This window comes from Adiantum capillus-veneris, chromosome 10, assembly GCF_014529385.1.
Source record: "Adiantum capillus-veneris isolate H3 chromosome 10, ASM1452938v2, whole genome shotgun sequence".
NCBI classification, from domain to species: Eukaryota; Viridiplantae; Streptophyta; class Polypodiopsida; order Polypodiales; family Pteridaceae; genus Adiantum; species Adiantum capillus-veneris.
The window spans coordinates 150,657,368-150,673,763 of record NC_140940.1 but is presented as its reverse complement, the minus strand read 5'-3'; the positions used below and the strand labels follow the sequence as shown (position 1 = coordinate 150,673,763).

The 16,396-nt window shown below is 40.0% G+C and overlaps 1 protein-coding gene across 3 annotated transcripts; it reads left to right on the top strand.

The window, feature by feature from the left end:
- The first annotated feature begins 442 nt into the window (after window positions 1–442).
- LOC147449861 (uncharacterized) lies at window positions 443–4,730 on the top strand. 3 transcript variants are annotated; one of them, XM_086522224.1, is made up of 3 exons: window positions 443–903; window positions 991–2,121; window positions 2,206–4,730. In XM_086522224.1, exons 1-3 carry the CDS (start codon window positions 645–647, stop codon window positions 4,662–4,664), a joined length of 3,849 nt encoding a protein of 1,282 aa, XP_086378350.1. In that variant the 5' UTR covers window positions 443–644; the 3' UTR covers window positions 4,665–4,730. The 3 variants fall into 3 exon arrangements, with proteins under 3 accessions (XP_086378350.1, XP_086378348.1, XP_086378351.1); XM_086522225.1 differs by having other exon boundaries at window positions 446–903; window positions 1,657–2,121; XM_086522222.1 differs by having other exon boundaries at window positions 444–2,121.
- Window positions 4,731–16,396: the final 11,666 nt, after the last annotated feature.

Below are 16,396 nucleotides of genomic sequence, written 5' to 3'. Positions count from 1 at the left end.
TTGCAACATTTGTGTAACCATAGAAGCATACACGGATGCTTTACTTAAAATCAATGCAAATAGATGACTTTTTCGCATTATGGTTTCAATCTACATGTTGTTCTCTCCCCGCAAGCAAGATCAATAAATAATGTCCCATGATTTGGATTTCAAACCCTCTATTAGCCAAATCTAAACTTTGAATGCTATGCATGATGTTGTGGCAAAAGGCATGTGATTACACAAGCGTGATTCACACTATTCCCGATGTGCTTTCTACATGTAAAGCCATCAATGCCTTTCCATAGTGAAACACCATTTCTTGTAAATATGCCGTTACTATTACACGTATGTAGAAGCAAAAATTTAAAAGGATCCGACTTCTTTTCATTCATGGAAGACCAGTGCTTGCCTCGTCCTAGTTCAGTAGGATCCACGATGTAGCTATTAGGTGATGCGGTCCATAGGCAAAAGATAAGGGCAAAAGTGGCAAAACAAGGATGATATTTTGTATGGGGATCGTAAGGAAGGGTTGAGGGTTTTGCACCGAACAACAGACGCCGAATCCGCCACCATTCTATTTATCGCTGCCTCTGCTCTAGGGTTTCTTTCTCCTTAGGGTCATCGTTCCTTTTACTTCTGCCTCGTTCTCCTCGAATAAACAAATGCCTTCTGAGGACGTTGTCGCTGCAGTGGACAAGGATACTGCAGCTGAGAAAGAGCAGGTAAACGTACAAAATGTGTCTGGTCATAATGAAGAAGAAGGTAGTAATAGCTCTATGAAGTCCCCAGTTACGCCCGCAGCTCTTTGCGAAGCAAATGGGACTCCAGCTTTGCGATGGAAAAGCTACTTAGCAAAGCAGAAGGAGTTTGATAACCATGGGAAGCTGGCAGGAGCTTCTGCCGCTTCATCTGACTCCAAAGGTAAGCTTGTCATTAATTTGTGTGGTTCCACTCGGTCTTCGATGATGAAAGTGTCCCCTAATGGGTCAGAAACGAAGCCTTCAACAGGCTCACTCAAGAAACTTGATGCGAGTTCCAGCTCTCAGGAGCGTGGATTGCAACCTAACGAGGATGATGAGGGCCCCAGCTCTCGGGCTCCCATGGAAATTTTAACTTCTGAAAGCCTGCCTTTAGGGTCTTTAGAATCTGTACAGAATTGTGTACGGGAATTGTGCACCTTCAAGCACCCAAAGGCAACCCAGGATCTGGCAAAGATGGTTTGTCGGAGAATAAGAATGGTTAGGCGCACACTAAAAACTTCAACAAAACCTAAACCATGTAGTACCAGACTACGATTGCATGCAACTGAGATGAAATATTCTAAGCTAGAATGTGCTGGTGTGGCTTCTAGTCTCAATTCAAAATCTCTCGAAGCTCGTAATCTGGAGGAAAAGGCAGGCCTTAAAGGGAGACGTGGCTGGAAAGGTCCGCTTTTGGATGCAGCAATGGAGGAAGAGGACGTTGCCTCAAGATTTGAAGAGTTAATTCATTCAGAGGATGAGGAGAGACTGAGTATTGGGAGAGTCTCTACTACCTATCCAAGCAATGGACCAGCGGAGTATCTTGAAGATAAGAAAGAGGCTTCAAAGAAAGATGTGTCTAGTGGAATAAAAGAGGTTGTTCCAGCTGAGCCACCATGCAGTCAGCTCATTCCTGTATGTTCTATTGATGCAGATTACACTTCAAGGGATGCTGGTGCCAAGGATATCACCTTTGGGAGGGGTCAAGCCAGAAGCCTCAGTCACGAGCCTGGAACTTTTTCAGATACCTCAAAATTGGATGTTAAGGAGCAAACGGTTCTTGAAACCCTTTTGAGGGATGAACCCACTGGTTACAGTTCAGGGGGAGGTTCTGAACCAAGTCGGAGCTATAGAGTGGAAAAGTCTGGATGTGAGGGAGTTATTGAAAGGTGTGGACATGAAGAATCAGGTCAGTCTGAGGATACCAAAAGTACTGATGCGGAGTCTGACTTCAGTCAAAGTGATGAGTATGATGAAGGGGATTCAGCTTCTAGCGAGAGTCATGAGTGTGATGATGAAGAATGTAACTGTAATGGGCTTTCCCCTGGCATGATTGCCCATCCTAGTAAAGGAGTCGGTTGTACTGAGCAAGTGCCATCCGTTTTATGTGATGCAGAAGGTATTCTTGATGTTTCTTTACTTTTGGCTTTTTTTTTTTAATGAAAGTGTGACTGGTTATGTTGATAAAGTAAACCTTTTCTAGGGAACATTTGGCATATTGGTAAGAGAGCAGAACAGGCTAGAGGGAAGGGCATGCTCACGCAGCTACGCCCTTCCAACAGATTGCAGGATAAGACTTTACGTCTTGCAAATAAGGTACGCCCTGTGGTGTTACAAGAGCTTGGTTCAGCGAAAATGGCAGAACACACAGTAACTCCTTACTCGAAACTAATTGAGTTTAACTGGAAGTGGCCTTCTGATGCTGACTACACCATCAGTTCTTTTGGAGATGTGTCAAATCGTTCAGTGGTGTACAAAGAGAAGGCTATTTTTGTAGGCTGCATTCCGGATGGCACTGAAAACCTCGAAGAAATTTTACACAACTTGATGGAAAAATTTCTTGAGCGGTTTGATTTCGCTCCTGCTATTCTCAGCCAGATTCAGTTGGTGAAAGTAGTCAAGGATTTTGCTTTTCTGGAGCTAGCTACTGAGAAGGTAGCCCATATTGTACTTGCGGCCAATCAACTGGATGTATTTGAGTGGGGGGTAAATGGATTCCATTTCAACATTGAAGGTTGTAAGGGTACACACACATCTGTAAGGCCTTTAATTGAGTACATGCCACTGAAGCCAGCAAGAGTTATCTTTGTAGGCAACATCCCAAAGTTGCGATGGCAAAGAGAGTACCTTGAAGCATTCTTTGCCAGAATTCTCAAAGGAGGAGATGGACCTGATGACTGTCATCTTGTTAACTGTGTTTATCTGCTACCAGAGTCGTGTGATGCATATGTGGAGCTAGCTTCAGAAGTTATGGCTGATGCCATTATTTTCAAGTGTACAAAAAATCCACATTTGTTGAGGGAAATAGGGGAGGATGTGTTTCTCTGTCGAGATCCCAGTTCCGTTCCTCTGATGTCACAGCACAAAAGTAATATCTGTCCTCAGCGCTCCCTCTATATTGGTGTATCTGCACCTGGTGCCGAATTCAAAATCGATTTGGTGCGAAAAGTTTTTGAGGAGATTTTACCAATGATTTCTAGGGAAACTAATCAGCCAGGCTATCTTGAGTTTATATCTGTCCAACCTGGGAAGGATTATGCTTTTTTTCAGTTCAATTCAGAGTCTATTGTGGATGCAGTGATGGATGAGTACATTCTGAATACTCATCTTTTTGTCTGTAATAGCAGTTCTCTGTCTTACATTATACTTCGTCCACCAGGATACAAGCGCCCAGGTGCAAGATATCGACCTGAAAGAAACAGGAATGGGGGGCTAGGAATAAGATCTTCTAGGTTGGAAAATGGGGTTGGGTTGCCTATGTCAAGGCCATCAGAGCCCAAACCTTCGAAGCAGCTTGGTATGGTTCCTCTTCTGCCTCGACGATTTGGTGATGAACCTGCGAAGAAAACTGATTGTATCTTGTCAATTGGGGCCTCACCATTGCCCGAGGCAACCTGGAACGGCCTCTCTTCAACAGGAGCTTGTGCGGCAGATCCAGAGTGTATGCTCATCATTGAGGGTCTTCCAAAGGGTCTTCCAAAGGGTTTACTGCGTGGAGCCTTGAATGAATTGTTCGAGAAGTCTCTTAGCAAAATGGGATTTCTTGAAGTTGGTATGCTTGTCTTGAGACATCTTGACAGGGACAATAACCTTGATGTTGTGGCTAGCTTGCCGAGTGCCAAGTTCGTCAGAGCTCTTCGGTCATTGAGAAATACTCTCTCAGTTGCAGGGAATGAGTTGAAACTGCTGACCAAAAGTGGAAAAAGGAAAGTTACCTGGCAAGGTAAGTTAACGGAGCACGGAAGAGGTCAAGGAGAGGTTTCTTGTATAAGTGACGATGAAGCCTACCAAGATGAACGGACAAAAGGTCGTCCAGGGAAAGCGGTAAGCATATCAAGCTTTCAGAGGCGGAAGCGAGCTGTGTCTCATATTGAGAGCCACGTTCAAGGTAGAAAGGATTTTATTGGCAGAAGAAAAGGGTTGGACTGGGATCCAGAGATAAGGAATGCAGAAAGTGTTAGAAGTGTGACAACTCTTTTGAGAAAGGATCATAAGGGTGATGTAACGGGTGCTTTGAAGACTGCCAAAGGTGCCCTCAAGGTCCTATCAAGGCAACAGATTGGCATCCATGTGTTGAAGCCAACTCGCCTCCAACATCGGAGGGGAAATTCCTTTAAAGGGATTGCACCCCATGGCCAGAATGCCACAGGTCGGGTGAAGTTTAGAAAACGAGATTTAAGTGCTATTAGTGATGTTAGAACAAATGCAGATGATTTTCCGAGGGAGATTCTGCACATTGTTAGTGAAGGGGGCAAGAGAAAGATTCAAAGTGTAACTACCGCACCCAAATTAGTCAGAAATCTAGGTAAGGCTACTGTTCTAAATATGATTGGTAAGAAGAGGAAACTGCTCCATTTAAATGACAATGTCTCTGCACAAAAAACAGTTATTACGCACAGGAGTCTCAAGAAGCTTCGCCTACAAGTACCCCGTGTTCTGTAGGTGTTGGAATTTATATTTTTCCTCTTGTAACCAGTAACATTTTGAGTAAAGGAGCTTTGTACATTAGTTGGTGTGTGCTTTGTTTGTTTGTTTTTTTCTTTGGGGAGGGGGTGGGGTGGGGTATGGTTTCCTTAGTTCTCAGCCCCCAATTATTAACTATTTTTTTCAGAGCTGCTATGAAAAGCCTGTATTGCCATTTGATGTTATCAGTTTTTCAAGGTGTGCTAATACTGTAAATGATCGAATGTCTCCTAACCCTCCTTTTGAGATTAGTATTAGTATATTTTACTAATGGATGGAAAATTAGTTCTTTGCGTTGAATTGACGCAAGTAATTTGTGTACTTTACAGTCCTCTTCTTCATGTCTACTGCTGAGTAGTAGTAGTGAGGCATTTGATTCCAAGTGCTTTAGAACTATATATATTGATGAGTTACTCATGAGGACAAAGTTTCCAAGGAGGTGAGTGGAGGGTTTTTTTGTTTAGGACCTAGGGTTTTTATACACTATACCCATGCTTGCCATTGTATGGCCTAGAGGTGCTGAGCTTGTTACAGACTTGCTGGCCTCTACCTTTGTATCTTTATAGAGGAGCTGGATTTTCAGCTCAAATGAAGTAGCATATTTGCTGAGATGGAACTGGCAGAGGATTCACCCATTTTGTACTTGGTTGGGGGTGGCTTGCCGCCGCATTAGCAGATCCAATCACTCGTTAAGCCTGTTGGACAGCTGAGCAGACACACCAGAGTGCCAAACTACGCACTCAATGTCTAAGCACCCTTCAAATTCCTGCTGGCCAATCCTTCAGATTGCTTTAAAGTCGTGACAGTTATGTAGGGTACCTCTTCTACAGAAGTATTCTTATATCTCTTTGCAACTATTGATATATAATTGATATGACCTACTTAATGCTAGAATGTTTTTTCGAAGTTTCTTTTTGTATGGCTAAATTAAACGATTTTCTGAATACAAGCACATGGTGTCTTGACATACACTTATTTACATGATGTAAGTTTTCCTTTCAAGAATTTTACAAATCTTTTCATAATCGCAGTTTGACATTGGGGAGTCCCTTGCTCTAATGGAAAGGATAGTGTGCTTTTCCATGATTATGTTACTACGGGAGAATAGCGCCTTCCCCACACGTCTGTCTCATGATCATGTGTGCAGTATGATTGTGTGACAGCACGAAAAGGTGGTTAAACTTTTTAAAATATATGGTGGTAAGAGCTTTGGTACTCAGTGACGTGGAGTGTAGATTTCTTCCTAAACTTATCAAGAATGTTTTAGTGGGTCACTTCAAGAAGTTATCATTTTTTGAACTTTAGGCATACAAAATCAATTCACTGGCTACGTCAACAGTGTGGAAGATTTGGCACCTCAGAACTTGTGCTTGAGCCTTTTGCTACAGCTTGCACCCTCCATAGCACTCCATACCTCCTGCTGCACCTCGCAGCCACCTTCTTTTCCACAGGTTTCTCTCTCTATGTGCACGCGCCCGTCGATGTCTCTCTATGTGTCGCTGTTTCTCTGTCTCTCTGTCTCTATGGTGCTGTTGATGCTTACGTCATGTAGGGGTCTCTCTCTCTCTCTCTCTCTCTCTCTCTCTCTCTCTCTCTCTCTCTCTCTCTCTCTGCTATTGATGGTAATGTCACGCATCTCTCTCTCTCTCTCTCTCTCTCTCTCTCTCTCTCTCTCTCTCTCGTTTGTTGATGCATGTTGTTGAATGTGCAGGTTTTTTTATCAGGAGCACACACCATGAAGTCTCCCCCGAAAAAGTTGAGAGGTGCAAACGAGTAATTAGCCAGTGTATCGTCCATGTCCACTAGCTTGCATTTTGCAAGCAACAAGCCAAAGAGTGGTGCAAGCTAAGGACATTGTGCACGCCAAGATACAAAATGAGGATGTGAAGAGCATTTGTAATCACCATTCCCTTGTGATTAATGGATGTTCATGTATTACATGAACATGTTAATCCCCATGTTAAGTGTTAGGTGCAATCCTTATGAATACTGCCACTTAGTGCTCATCTATCATGTACTCGTCAGACAAATGCTAGTAGAGCTTGCCTTCCAAGCTAAGACTGTACTTTAGCTCATAATTTGTAAAGCAAATCAGTTCTGCTTGAGATACAGAGACCGTTGGGCACAAAAAATCAAAGGGAAAAGGGAGAAGGGTTGTAAGATATGCATATGATGCGGCCAAAATACGTGGAAGAGTGCAAGTTGCTATTCCACAAAGTTGACCACCGTCAGCAGGGAGATTACAACAAAATTTTCAACTTTGTTTGTTCATGAGAGATGCCTAGTTGCCATGTAGAGCAAGATGTTAGCCCACCGCATCTGCTTTTCAACAGGTTGGAAAGTTGCATGGGCTCTATTTGGTGAATCCTCAAACATTGTCAGAAACTCCTAGGTGGGATGAATAAGAAGCTAAAGTACTGGATTGATTGCAATGAGGTCTCTTCCATGCCATCGATTGAGGCCTTGTGCTCCACTTCAAACTCTTGTTATGAGCATGGGGGCACGCCAATTAAAGGTTTCCCATCCAGTGTAAGCATGCAGTCATATCGGAGTTCCTTCTTTGTCAACCTTCAGGTTATGACAGAAATGGAGAAGATGTTATCACAAAAGTGGAGTAGATGTTATGAGAAAAGTGGAGTAGATGTTATGAGAAAAGTGGAGTAGATGTTGGCTTCCAGAAAAACTACATTAGTGACAATGTAGGTTATGATAGAAATGGAGTAGATGTTATGAGAAAAGTGGAGTAGATGTTATGACAGAAGTGGAGGAGATGCTGGCTTCCAGAAAAACTACATTAGTGACAATGAAAAGCACATTGAATGCAGTGAAAGTGCAACTACAAGAGAGAAGTTAGAGCACATGGAAGATAGAGGGCACATTATCAGCCGTTGCTGTGCTTCAAGGCCAATTGACAGAGGTGCAAAATCAAGCAAACATGAAGGGCTGAAATTTTAAAGTTTTTTGATTGAGGCTAACATTGGGTCTTTTTTCTAGTACATTGATTGCTCTCAGGGCTAATGCAAGCAGCTTCAACGTTAAAGACGAGGTTGATCGCTCAAAGGTATCTACTTATGGTAGGCCATGGTATGGTACTCGTCTAGGTAGTTTTTGTAACCTGTATGTCTACTTTATTGGTGGTTCATAGAGTTCTGGGATGGTAGCTAATAAGTAGAAATTAGAAAGCCCACCAAAGGAGTGGAATTATATAATGTATGGTAGTTTTTATAAGGATCAAGGTTAGTGCTTCACAAGGTACAAATAGGTAGAACTACTCAAAGTCCACCATCTAACTAAGAATAAATATATCATGGTACTGTTTGTAAATACCAATGGATCAATCGTAATAAAAGTTGGGGAAAATAGTTGATTGCCACCATCACTTAAAAATGATCAAAATAAGAGATTTATAACATAATCACATAACCGTAAGTAGAGAGAGAGAGAGAGAGAGAGAGAGAGAGAGAGAGAGAGAGAGAGAGAGAGAAACGACACAATATTAAGGGTCGGAATGATTGACTCCTTGAGAGGGCTTTTGTATTATAGAAGCTTCATGAAGCTAAATACAATCATGATACATCAACTTGTACATAAAGTGGCCTTCTCATCATGCCAACATAATGTCCTTTTCTGATAAAGCCAACAATTTTGCCTTCTTTGATCAGAAATATAGACTCATAGAGTCCTCTCTTTTGAAGAAGTATCATTCTCTTCTTCTTCTTGTAGAAGTATCACAAAAATACACACAAATCTTAGAAATATGTGCATGCTTCTCTTTAGAAGAGTTTTACTTACAGAGGTCCATGCACGGTTCACTCATGGCACATAACTTCTTCATCGTCTTCTCTAGGATTGGTGAGAATAATTGGCAAGAAAATATGCCATTTTAGAAAACAATAGACATGATTAAAACATGAACTAATACCATAGATTCATAGAGGTCAAAGAGAGGTTTCTTTTGAGTCGTGGCTTGTGCGATTCTAACAACCGGAGCTCAAGGTCTGCTGTCGTGCATGCATGGCAATTTGCTTCTATGATCCAAAGAGTCCTGTACATTCAAAAACGCGCTTGTCTCCCTTTTTTTAGAGCTTTTGGCTTCTTTTACTAGCATCCTCTTATCTTTTCAAACCAAACATAACCTACGACGAATCATTAATAAAAAAACATGGATAATATATAATCTTAGAAAGCAAGCACTTAACCTTCAATCACATCCAAAGATAGATTCTCGATTGTGAAATTGTCATCTTTAGAAAAAAAAGTCAAAAAGCATTTTTTAAAGTTTTGAAAAGCACTTTTTCTCTTACGAGCAAAATGACTTCTAAAATATGTTGTAAACATAATTATTATAAAAAGCATTCATAAATTATAAAAAGCACACTATAAAAAGCAAGATTGGTGACATGACCTCTCGCTTGAAATCATAGTCGTCCTTGACCATGTTTTGCTTACTTCTTGGAGGTATTTGAGTCACGTATGAATGGTCCAAAGTTCCATGATCGTAGACTTTGTCATGACCATTGTCACTGATTTTGTGGATTGAAATAAAACTTTTACGCATATTTCTCTAAATTAAAGAGAGAAAATAGACTTGAATTAATTTAAATCACATAGATATATTCTCCATGGTCTTTGTATTTTAAAAATAAATAGCCCATCTAGAGTTTGGCATGACCATTCCCTTACATTTGCATTTTTGATTTAGGCATCACGGAGTAGTTTCTCCCTCTAGCTTAGAAAGAGAAAATCATGTTTAAAGTCTTAAAACTTTATTTTATTTTCTTAAAATAGCATAGAATGTTAGAATATGAATCCACTAATTGAAATTTGATGAGACTCTTACTGGTTTTTATTGGAGACATTACCTTGCCCTTGCATCATAGTCGTCTCCTCTTTAGGAAAACAGGGACAAGGTGCTCGTGGATCCTCATTTGAGCAACAACATCATTCTGAAGTAGGTGGCTATGCTACTCAATGCTTAAGGGACATAGTCCATTGTAAGCATGTTTCCATATTTTAAACCTATACACTTTTTTTGCAAGCTTGTCTTTTTACATACAGACCTTAACTAATTTAGAACTTAAAAATACATAAGAGAAATAAAGATAAAAGGTCGCTTCATTAAAATCATTTTTACATTGATGTCTTGTTAGGTGTTCAACTCATATGAATATTTCAATTCATTTACCTCGATCATCATATAAGCTTGCTGCAATTCATTACTTAGCAAAAGTCATCAAAAGAGAAACTTTGAAGCGACGTATAACGTACATAGCTCCTTACCTTTAGTTTGCAGCTATCCACATACTTGAGGAAACCTTGGTAGTTATTAATTTTCTCAAGATGGTCAAATTCATGCTATCATTATAAGTGTATCCATAAGAGGAAGTCATAGGCTTACTTGGGAGGTATAATTTTTAGCTAACTAGGTGGCAACTTGAGCCTATAAGCCAATGATTTACCCACTTCATAAATTGAAAACCTTTCTTTGTGACATGTTGCGTAACTTTGCATGAAGTTGGTGATATATGCATAAAAAATACACAAAATTTTTAGAAACACGTGTATGCTTCTCTTTAGAAGAATTTTAATCACAAAGGTCCATGCATGGTTCATGTGCGGCATATAACTTCTTCGTCGTTTTCTTCGAGATTGGTGAGAACAACTGACGATCAAAGATTCTATTGCAAAAAAGTAGAAATTATTAAAATATGAAACTAATACATAGACATGTAGAGCTCAAAGAGAGTTTTTTTTGGAGTCCTAAGTTGTACGATTCTAACAATCGGAGCGCAAGTTATGACAGTTTTCGTGACGGGTTGTCTTGCATCCACAACAATCTACTACTCTGTCTAAAGAGTACTTTGCAATGCAAAAACACCCTTGCCTCCCCTTTGTAGAGCCTTTGGATTCTTTTAATAGCCTCCTCTTATCTTTTAAACCAAACGTAACCTACATGCTATAGCATTAGTTAGAAAAAACATGCATAATATTTAACCTTATGAATCGAGCACTTAATTTTCATAAATTTCACATCCGAGATTAGATTCTCAATTGTAAAATTTTCATCTTTAAGAAACATCAAAAAGCATACTTGCTTTTCCAAAAAGCACTTTTGATTTAAAAAAATGACTTATAAAGGTTTGTACTTGCAATGGGTTGTCTGAATGTACCTTATTACCTTGGTATCACATCTAAAAGTAACTATCGCAATTGAGTTCATCTTTACTATATGAAGTACATGAATTTATTTCCCATTTGTTGTGAAAAAAGAATTGGCCAACCTAGAAGCATCAGAAACTCCCTATGCTGCTCAAGTAAGCTTTTGCGAGAGCTTGCTGGATCAATTGAACATAGTTGACTCAATATTGCTACTTATGATAGCCAATGAGTAGGCGAGTCGCTCACAAGCCGCAATCACTATTCCAAGAGCATGTGTTGCATGCAATCTTCCATTTGTGGGTTCTGATGTAGTATGTGTGTACACACTAGCATGTGGCAATTGATGCATACCATGCTTTGTGTTTTGTTGGTTGGGTTTGGTCAGAGACAGAATATGTCAGCCCCTCTTGTAAGCTGAGTATTTATGACTTGACAAAGGCAATGCTCTTTCATAGTGGTTTTGACTACTTGTTCTCCTCCCAATCTCTATTGATTATTTGAGTTTGTTTAGAATGTTTTTAATTTTTTTGATTGAAACAACTTTCATGGTGTGGTTGTAGGTTTTGGTAATATGCCATGTGTGGCACCATTACTACATGGTGCCAAAGGTGTTTGTTGATGCTACTCTAGATGCCCACACCATGGACATTTTTGATGATCATACAACTCCAAATGGCGGGAAGGCTTGCATGTGCCAAGTGAGATCACTCCAACTATTGAGGTGGAGGCCTTTGTAAAGTTGGAAGGCGAGCCAAAAGCAAAGGAAGGTGAGCCAATGGAAGATGGTGACATTGAGATGATGGGGTCTGGGGCACAAGAGGGTGTGGATGCGGTGCAACACATGATTCATGGAGCGAGAGATCCAGACCCCCCTATCTTCCTTAGTGACATAATGAAGAACTCAAAGAAGCACAAGAAACTTAAGGATGGTAAGTGGTTTTGGTAAAGGAACTAGCACCATATAGGGGCATCGAGTGATTGTGAATGACATGCATGTTTATGATGCATCTAGAATTCCATAAATGCGCGAGCATTAGAGATAACATGCTCAAGCAACAAGCTAACAAGGTAAAGGAGGAGTGTGATGGTGAGACCTCCTTTTCTCATGGATTGTTCATGAATTTCATCTCAACATATAGAGGAATTTTGTAGAGGCATATAGTTGACGCGCTCATGTCTATAGCTCATGCCATGCTTACTAGCATGTAAGTCAGTCGGGTTTTGGTTTTAGGTGGAGATGGAGAAGGGACAAGCATGGAAGTACCGAAATTGTCTCCTCCAGAAGAAGATCCTTTAAAAAAAGTACTTCCCTTTAACATCCTTGTATTGTCTCCCACCCACTAAAGCCTCACGGGATTGTAGACACATAGTGTCATCACTCTCTTGTAATGACCATAATATAAACGTGAATTTTTTGTTGGCCTCCCATTTCTATTGCCTCTCATTTTATTACAATGGTTACTCTTGTTTTGGTTAGAAAGTGCTTAGTCCGTATCTTTTCAAGTAAAATCATATTTTTTACAAAGATACCAAAAGAAAAGGGGACTTTCAAATTGCCCGTTGAGGAAAAAATAATGATCAAAGATCCACCTCCTTATATTCATCTGACCATCACATCGTTGCCCTTTGATATTCTTATATGATCAGCTTTAGATTTTTATCTTAACGGTGTCCTATGTGCTACATGAAACCATCTGATAAAGATGCACAAGTTTCTAATTTTGATGCCACATCATTTGAAAAGGTTAAGAAGTTGAGCGAGTCTTTTTTAGTGTCCTCCTTGTTTGTACATCTTCATACCTGGCATAGAGGACCGGCCTAGTGTTTTCTTGTCTAGAGATTTGACAGAGGTTCTCATCGAGGGGCATGAAGCTATAGATTAACCAACCTTTGCTCACACCTTTAAGAATGCGAAGTCTGCAATGGAGGATAAGTATGTGGAAATTGTTCTCCAATGAGGTGGAAAGAAGACCTGTTATGAAGGATATGTGACAAGGCCACTAGTGATGACCAAGGCACTTCAAGTCATGGGAGAGACATTTGCAAAAAAATAATGTAATTTTTGGATGCTAAGATTTTTAACAAATCTTTTTTTATAAACAGGCCTATCATTAGAGCTAACTTTTTGTAAGTTAATACTTCATACAAAGCCATGTATATGCCTACTTTCCATGATGGAAGAATTTTTGTCACAACATTTTGAAAGCCATAATACTTAACAACCTACAAGTAACTTATTATCGACACAAAGGTTCAATTTATAATATATATTCCATTTTATCACTTGCATTGTTTCTGGTTGTTCTATGTTAGAGTGTGGTTGTGGACGTTTTGTGTTGAAGTTAGATAGGCAAATTAAAGCTTGTAAGTTTACGCTATGTTTTAGCATTGGAGGCATCTTTTCATTGCACAAATGCTATGTTTAAGCATTGCAAACCTACAAAGGTACTATGGAAGTATCAACCTTGGTACTTAAAGTATCTCATATGCAAATAGTTACTCAAGAAAAGGTAACTGCTATGATTCATGTTGACGACATTCTCCCTTTAAGCAAGATAGTTATACTCATCTGGCTTTGGCTATAACACCACCTTAGCCAATGTGTTGATTCTAGTGTGCATGTAGGCAACAACTGCACACTTTCTAGGGGGCCACTTCAGTCAAGCACATAGCACACATGCAACCACAACCTTCACCATGCACTCCTGTCTTTCTTTGTCTCATTTGGCTGAATGCTTCCTTGAGGTATATCATTTGGGCGCAAACAATATAGCATCATGTGCACCGATCCTTCAACTTGCGAACTGTTAGGAAATATGACGTAGCTAAGTAGATAATTGAGTAGATTACTTAATGGAGAGAGATAATTTTCACACACAAGAGATAATAGAGTAGAGAGAGAGAGAGAGAGAGAGAGAGAGAGAGAGAGAGAGAGAGAGTACACACGATATACATGGTTCACCCAATGTGGGCTACATTCACGGAAAAACAGCCACTTAATGGCTTTAGTACTTCAAACAAGAAGTAAGTTACAAAGGGATTATACCCTTAATAGAGCTCCCACCTTGCTTCACTCTCACCACCTCACACCAGCTTGTTGCATCAACTTCACATGTGTAATGTGTGTAGAAATGGCCTCCTTTTATAGGCCAAAAGGGCTTCCCTCTCTCATGAGAGGCAGCCATGTGTAGCCGCCCTTGTGTAGATAAGTCCAAATCGACCCTCCAATCCGTCCATGTGTGGCCACCCTTGAGAAGACAAGTCCTCCTTTGAAATTTGCCACTAACCATTGGATTCGGCCACCGGCCATCGGCCATTGACTTTCGACTTCGGCCGCCGTCCGGCCATAATATTCCGACAAAGCTAGTCTCGAGCTGTGCTCGAGACTGGCTGCGAAAATTTTGGTTTCCAGCGAGTGATTTTGTTTTCGGCGAGTGATTTTTCTTCACGCACCGATGGCTTCTCCTCATAATGGGGGCCTTACAAATGTGCATTTTTAATACAAAAAATTACAAGGGGTAAATCAGGCTCCATACTTAACACGAACAAACCAAGGTTTCAATCCCTCAAAACATTTTAGAGAGATCATGATGTATGAATATTACATTTGGAATCTCGTATAAAGCTCCACCTATAAGTACTAAAACTCATCAAAAAATTATGCTGCAATTCATGTTAAAGTCATTACATCTTGAACATACTACCTACCTTTTGTTAGGTGCTATGATAGATATTAGCTATGTGTTTGTTAGCCCTCAAAATTGATACTGTTAGAGTACTTCAATATCTACACCTGAAGTACCTATAGGCCTAGAGTTGGTATTGTGAAAGTACATGTATGGTCTCATGCTAGCTTTTTCCTAGGGGAAGGCACTGTTGATGCTTCCAAGTACCTCAAGAGAGCCTATGGATATACTTTGGTGGTTGAACAATATTTATGTATGATACTTAATAGTACCTTATGAGTTTAGATTGGTGTATTTTGAGCACCTCTCCCTTTGGGTAATATAGATTTTGAAACCAATTCCTACCTACAAGGTATATTTGGCTAGAAAATTGGTAGTATTGAAGTAAAGTACCTAGCCTATACACTTTGGCCAAAGCACCTTTGGGTGCTTTTGTGTATACCTAAAGTACTTGTTTGGTTTTGTGCAAGTTTCCAACCAGTGTGAAGGTACTGATGCATGCAAGTACCTTAGGAGACCTATGAGTACATATTGGTGGTTCTATTTAGTACCTATGTGTTTGCAGAGGTGGTTTATATTTGGCTAGAAGATTGGTAGTATTAAAGTAAAGTACCTAGCCTATGCACTTTGGCCAAAGCACCTTTGGGTTCTTTTGTGTAAACCTAAAGCACTTGTTTGGTTTTGTGCAAGATTCCAACCAGTGTGAAGGTACTCTTGATGCATGCAAACACCATAGAAAACCTATGAGTACATATTGGTGGTTCTATTTAGTACCTATGTGTTTGCCAAGGCGGTTTCAAACTACCTTTAGGTAGACATTGGTGTGTAGCTAGAGTACCATAAAACTAGCTTTAGGTAGACAATGGTGCAACTAGAGTACCTTCAAAGTACTTATGAGTATACATTGGTGATTTTTCCATATCGATCCCATGACTAAACCAGTTCTACTTGTATCTCATGTAGTTAGTATAGATGATCTCATTAAAGCGCTTGAGGTATGCTAAGTGTATATGAGGTACTTGTTTTCTCTAAAAAGCTAGCTTCTACCTAGAGGAAAAGTATTTTGATCTTTTCACCTACCTTATCCCCACGTGAAATTATAAATTATTGCCTTATAGGTACCTTCCAATACTTCTATCGTAACTTGTCTTGTACATAAAGCACCTGGATTACCATGAATTGATCTTGTACATAGATCACCTGGCTAACTATGAATTGGTCTTGTACTTCTATAGTAACTGGTCTTGTACATAGATCACCTGGCTAACCATGAGTTGGTCTTGTACTTCTATAGTAACTGGTCTTGTATATAGAGCACCTGACTATCTAGTTTTGGCTCTATGCATCATATTTGATTTAGTACTACCTATATGTAGCTACTTATTAAGATAAAACACTTTAGGCCCTTTCCTTTGCAGGAATTTTTACAACTATATATACCAAGGCATGGTAGCTGTACTATTGAATGCAAGAATATGATAATCCAAGCACTTTTGGAGCATACATGTGACTCATCAAGGAAATGTATTGGATGATTTATGTAAGCTTTTCTATCCAATCTTTTTCAACACACATCCTGTTTGTTTGATCGCACTCACGTCTCCATTTGCCAAAAGGAGAATACAATGTCTTTTATCTTTAGTGTGATGTAATGGATTTGCAGTTGTTGATGCACGCATAATTACAATGGAATTTCTCTATCCAAGCTTTTACAAACACTGCTTCCATGAGATGCTCTCTCTCTCTCTCTCTCTCTCTCTCTCTCTCTCTCTCTCTCTCTCTCTCTCTCTCTCTCTCTCTCTCTCTCTCTCTCTCTCTCTCTCTCTCAAGTGCAAAAAAAGGGTAGAGCAAACAGACCCCCCATAG

Excerpts from the sequence above, each read along its gene's own strand:
- LOC147449861 (XM_086522222.1), top strand. The coding sequence starts at position 645 with ATGCCTTCTGAGGACGTTGTCGCTGCAGTGGACAAGGATACTGCAGCT. Across the intron at positions 2,122-2,205 it reads CGTTTTATGTGATGCAGAAG|GGAACATTTGGCATATTGGT; the intron begins GTATTCTTGATG and ends AACCTTTTCTAG.